This window comes from Macrosteles quadrilineatus, unplaced genomic scaffold (genome assembly GCF_028750875.1).
Source record: "Macrosteles quadrilineatus isolate MER2022 unplaced genomic scaffold, UCM_ALF_1.0 Scaffold_2__2_contigs__length_208266976, whole genome shotgun sequence".
Classification (NCBI taxonomy): Eukaryota; Metazoa; Arthropoda; class Insecta; order Hemiptera; family Cicadellidae; genus Macrosteles; species Macrosteles quadrilineatus.
This window is the reverse complement of record NW_026542595.1, coordinates 113,121,273-113,127,272: the sequence shown is the minus strand read 5'-3', so window position 1 is coordinate 113,127,272 and position 6,000 is coordinate 113,121,273. Positions and strand designations below refer to the sequence as shown.

Sequence of the window (6,000 nt, the reverse complement as noted above, 5' to 3'; positions counted from 1 at the left end):
TTACCATCCTTAACCTACGGCAGTTACAAACTCTAGTTAATAACTTTAATGCTTCTTTCTCTAATTAAAAATTGTAATGTTAATCACCTAATTAACTAAGTGCAAAGGTTTATGGAAATTAAGACCAACTATCAGATGAAAAATATAATGAGATCTAAAGTATTGGTGGAAAAAAATCAAACTAAATTTTATAAATAAATGTTTCTTATGAAAAATTTTATGGACGCAGTTACAAATTATACCAGGTTACTATTTTATTTTTAACTAAATAAGTTCTAGTACTGAAATCTATGAAAATAATTAAAAACCTATAGATAACTTGAGTTTACTGTAGTTAAGTTCAGAAGTAGCATAAATTATTGATATGGTGAAACATAAGTGAGTAAAGTTAAAAAGCAATTATAAAACTTACATCTAGTTTGTAGGTAATCAAAATGTCTATTTATTAATAAATATTGACAATATTGTGTTCATATTTTAACTATATTTAACAGTTTACGTTGAAAAATATTATCAGTTATATTTTACATTTTTGTTAGTTCTTGACAAAATAGAAAAGGAATACGAAGAAAACAAAAATCCAATAAGAAAACTTGAAGTAGATTTAACTACCTATAAAACATTTTAGGAATGAAAATTATATTTTTTTCAAACAATACAAAAAGAGCCCAAAAGAGGCGGCTTTGGGGGGGGGGGGGGCTTTTGCTAAGGGGGGCTTTTTATTTAATTGAAGCTGTAAAAATCAGTAACTTTCAAAATACAAAGATATTTTTCATGAAAAAAAGGAGTTAGAAACTTGAATTTTTTAACATTTTATAAGGCCTTTTGGTTGTAAATAAAATATTCTGAGGTAAAATAAATAAAATTCATCTTAGGACACAAAAAGTTCACTCATTAAATAAATCTTCTAAAACAAATCCACTAAAAAAATGTTCCACTCTTTATACAGTTGTATCAAATATGAAAACTCACAAAAACTTCACACCTGTGCAAATAAATAATATTGAGCACTAAGTAAAACGAAACCTGAAATTGTGCACTGGAGAGAACACACGTGTAGTTACGTATACATCAGTGAAAATTATTATGTACATATATACAAATTTGTCTAATGAACTAACAATATACAAATGTAGTGTCTACTTAACGGACAGACTTGTAATTAGTATAAACCACTAGTATAAAAGTTTAATAACAATTAGCTAAAATACTGTATAGTATAAATAGTGCGAAATAGGGGTGGGCAAGTATGGTGCTTTGGAAATTAAATTGAGATTTGGTTAGTTTTAAATACACAGATTCTAAGCCTTTGGTTTACAAAAAGGACAGAGAACTGTGCGTGTGCACAACCTAAATCTTAAAAAATGTGGCTGGAACTTTCAAGTTAACTAAAACAATAATAAGCATCTTATTAATCCTGTAAAAAAGCCAATGAAAAATTTTGTTCTGCGGAAACGATTCAACAATCGAAAATCTGATAGAATTTTTTGAAAGGGGAAACGAGAACGAGTTCTTTACTAGAACTAGAAAACTTAAGATTCCACTAGAACTAGAAAATAAAATAACGATTCCACATAGGTTGTTCACAAATTTGTTGTCGGCTTTTGCTGTTTAACTAGGTTCTCCAAATCACTTTGTTTTGGGGAGCGAGCTGGTCTAGTGGTAGAGCACGAGACTTTGGTCTCGGAGGTTACGGGTTCAAATCCCGCAAATCACCAATGGATTTTATCCAAGTGATAATGCCGCAACCCCTATGCCTAGCCTGAAGTAATGTGAAAAATAACCCTGAGCAAGAGCCTAGCGTCCTAGGACAAAAAACAAACACTCTGGTTGAAAAAATTAGTGGAAACAAATGTGACGGAATTTTAGCACCATTCTTACCCACCTCATTTGTGATTCGGGCTGTGTCGGCCCTATTTTGATTGTTCTATCAGCCTTGACTTAGTCTTAAACCCGCAATGGGATATTCCTTCATTGCTTACCTTCTTTAAACCTTCAACGGTTTGACTACAGAAATCATCAGCAAACTAATTACAATCTTACATAGTGTCTTACAACTTGATTGCCTTATTAATTGTTTATGCAACTAAACAACAATATTAAAATTTAATCACACTTTAGAAGCATGTTTGAACATAGATAAACAGGTATAAACAACAATTTAAAACAACCCATTAAAATCTTCAAATAAATTCTAATTACGATGATTCAAATTACATGAATTAACCTAGCGAAATATTTTGGGTTTCTAACAATGGATTTCATTATTATGCTCAACAACCAATAAAAAAACTAATATAGTTTTTTCTTTTAAATATAACATTTAGGGGGGAAAAATTTAAAATACAAAATGTAAGTAGATTTGACTCTTATGGCATATTAACTCATTATCGTATCTCGCTAATAAAATAAAATCACTTTGATCGTTAATTCACAGATAGTAAAAACTAAATAAATTCTACATTGAGACAGTTTTTAAAAACATTTAGAATCACACATATAAATTAGCCAAAAGCCTCTAAAACACAATTTTGAAAACTGTGCATGAAAATAAAAATGAAATATTTCAAAACCCTGGTCCAACAAACAAAATATATATCCATCTACAATTTAGTAATTTTGTAACACTTTTCTTATTGAATATGAAGTTAGCCTAATATATTATTGCACAATAAAAAGTGAGGTGAATTATGTCCTTTGGATTACATCCATAAGACCAAGAAGGTAGACATTTTTTTCTAAGACCAATATAAATTTGTATACGATACATATAAAAAGACCAAAACTTATTTAATTTGTATCATAAAAAAAAATGATTATTTTAAAATTAATTTCACGTTTGATATTCGACACTTGAAAAAGTGGTAAATTAACTGAAGATGTTACCGTACTTCTTAAAAAGTGACAAACAGGACTAAAGTATGTCATAATAGCTCTCAATTAAAATAAACTACATAAATAACATTGGTTTTAACTAAAAAAAATCTCCTGCATTTGGATAACCTGTATGAGCCATTCTCTTTGAGCTATATTTTAGTAGTGTTAATTGTAGTGTTCGGCTCAGATGCACGTCTCTAGAAGCACCGGCCGAGTCTGCGGGTCTCAGAAACTCTCTACGAAGCTGGCCGGGAACAGACCCGTCTTGCCTGTTCGCTGCTGAGTGCCCTGCGACATAAGGAACAAGGTGTTAGAGCTGACCAAACAGCAGAAAATGTAAGAGAACACTTGTGTTAGGCCTATATATGACACTGGAGAATTAAAGAGAAAAACTTAAAGTTGCGTTGAGAAACTAGAAACACAAAGATGAGTTCTCTTCCTACTCTTCACATATCTTACAGAGGAAACTTCGTTATGGAACAACCGAGTGCTTTCAGCTCTGGTTTGTGACGATCAAGGAAGAGCCTGAGCGGCAAGCACTATGTGTTTCCTATTGCACAGAGCATAGGGTCTTCCTCCATAGTAAGCGATGTAGTGTATGATGGTGAGGGGGGAAAGGAGTGCGAGGGGGAGAAGCAACTAGTGCTAGACACCACATACCATTGAATGTTTCCTCTGTACCTTACTTATCTGTGCTACTAAACTTAATGAATTGGATAAACGCTGGCTAAGAAACTTTAATTTATTTATTTACTCAGTTTATGCTATTACCTTACTAAAAAAACAACACACAATTATTATTGGGTAGTTATTGTGTTCTGGAGGTAGTGTTTCGGTAGTACTATTCGTTGGTGGCCACTAATCTAACCTTAGGACAAAGTATCAGTGTTGTACTGTTTAGCCTCTAGACTATTTAATTTTTAAGTAAGCTATTCAAACTCTATTCCTTAAAAAAATGCTAATCAACCACTTTCCCTTTCAAAATACGTAGAAAACAAGGGGAAAGCTACCTTATCCGAGAATATAATAAAACATACTAAATCTAAAGAAGTTGTATTAGTGGACTTAAAAATTGAAAAGCATGTATGAAAAAGTTTAGTTAAGTGTAAGTTGTGAGTTTATTTTTGTTTTAGGGAAGAGATAATACTGAGGGTCTGAGATATTGTGGTGTATTATATATTTATGGGAAATAAAACATTATTTAATTTAATTTCCAAAACTTAAAACTGAGGAGGATGTTAAGGTACCTGAACAATAAAAATTAAGTTGAAACACAATACAACCGTAGAAGATGATTAGAAGAAAGCACTTACTACACTAGAGGCCACCACAGAAGAAAACAATTATAACTTCATAAAAGTAAAGGGTGTGTATTTAGACATCAGAAAATAAGAAAAAAATTGTGCAATTCAATATTTCTGTTAAGTTACTTGCATTATTAAGCGGATCTGTAAGCAATTTGAATACTGAAGAGGAAGTGATAAAATATCAATAATTAATAGGAAACATCAATAATCAATAATTAATGTGTTAGGCCTTTTGAATACTAAAAAAAAATTGTTTGGCTGTTAATGTAACACCAGCCGTTACCACTGGTGAATTAGTGGACAAAATTTGACTAACCTTATGACTTCTTAAAAATCAATATTAAGCCTACCTTTGTTTTTTTCAGTCACCATATTCATTGTTTGCGGAAGTGATCATTGCACAAAAAGACATAATGCCTGCGTCCAATATAGTAATTACTAGAGAACCATCAACATCAAATATCCAACAGCTGAACGAGTGTTGTCGATGAAGAGAAGCAAGAAGCATTTGACGAACATGTCGCCGATCATTGCAACGGTCATTGAAAACTAATCCTGCTACAGTCTGCGATGACGTACAACTTTCCGTTACCACTAATTGTACGATGACAAACAAAACCAGCTAGAGCAACATGTCGAGAAGATAACTTAGAACCAAGATGTATAACTGTTGGTCAAGTACGTGTCCAAAACTGTACAGAATGTGTATGATCAATGGCATAGCGAGCGTCAGTTTGACTATGAGCCACAAGATGTGTCCCCGGTAGTATGACTCAACAGCTGTGCTTGTGTGGTAAAGACTGTTCAGAGCGGTCTTAAAACGATCCAAATTGACATCGGAATTTGGTACTTCAGGTTCAGTTTGTTCAGCCTCGATTTCTTTGAAACTCACCAACTTTTGAACAAGTCGTTCGACCGCACGACACTTTAACAAGAAGCACCCGCAACCTAGAAATAAGGTCATCGCTACACCGTCATCAAGCCACACCCTTATAAGCTTCACCCACGACCATTTATTGAAATACAAGTGTGCGATACGACCTAACAGCCGAGCATGACGAAAACTTTCAAAAATCAAGACAAAAGATGCAACAACTTGACATTCATTCTTGAGGGAGAGAAAACGTTCTATGGCCTTCAAGTTGAGAGCGAAAGATGTCTTTGTTTTGTAATCTGAAATTCCTGAGGCGATGGCAAAAGTGACTCTTACAAACAGAAGTGAAAAATCTGCAATCCAAATATACTTTATGTACTTGGGAGTGCTTGCGGGAAACGCCAGTTCATCAAAAACATAAAAACCCATGACCAAAGTGAGGCATAAGTGCAATCCTACATAAATTCTTTTCCACAAAGCGGGCCTCAAATCGTCCATTGAAACTGTGTTAAGTCCATGAAGCGTTTCAAGAACAAATAAGTATTTGAACTCTCCAAAATCTTCAGACATTTTTCAGCCAAAACAAACTACCTCCTTTACGTTTATACACTGAAATGTTACTGTTATGTTAAGTTGTATGTTACTGTGTGGTTTGTTTATAGCAACCGTATAAAATTAAAGTGGAAGACTCACTTAAATAAATCGATACTTAATGTTGTTTTATTTATATTGAGAATCAATAGGTAATCTATTACCTAATGTGATACATTTTATTTTACATGGGGAATGTAAAAAACATAAAGGTATAAGTTAATATAGTTGTCAACTACAAAGTGTAATAAGTTTAAAAGGAATCACCTACAAATATTAAGACTGTATCCTTCTTGTATTATCGATTATTTCAAAGGAGCTTTGTACATTTAACATACTAGTGACACATAT

At 32.8% G+C, this 6,000-nt stretch overlaps 1 protein-coding gene across 4 annotated transcripts in view; it reads right to left on the bottom strand.

The window, feature by feature from the left end:
• Positions 1-851: 851 nt before the first annotated feature.
• LOC128985877 (E3 ubiquitin-protein ligase SH3RF1) overlaps positions 852-6,000 on the bottom strand; it is a 54,228-nt gene continuing 49,079 nt past the window's right edge. For all 4 annotated transcript variants that reach the window (XM_054405834.1, XM_054405832.1, XM_054405836.1 and 1 more), the window contains one exon: positions 852-3,165. In XM_054405834.1, coding sequence (XP_054261809.1) covers positions 3,103-3,165 — 63 coding nt within the window. In that variant the 3' untranslated portion in view covers positions 852-3,102. The remainder of the gene's footprint in view (positions 3,166-6,000) is intronic.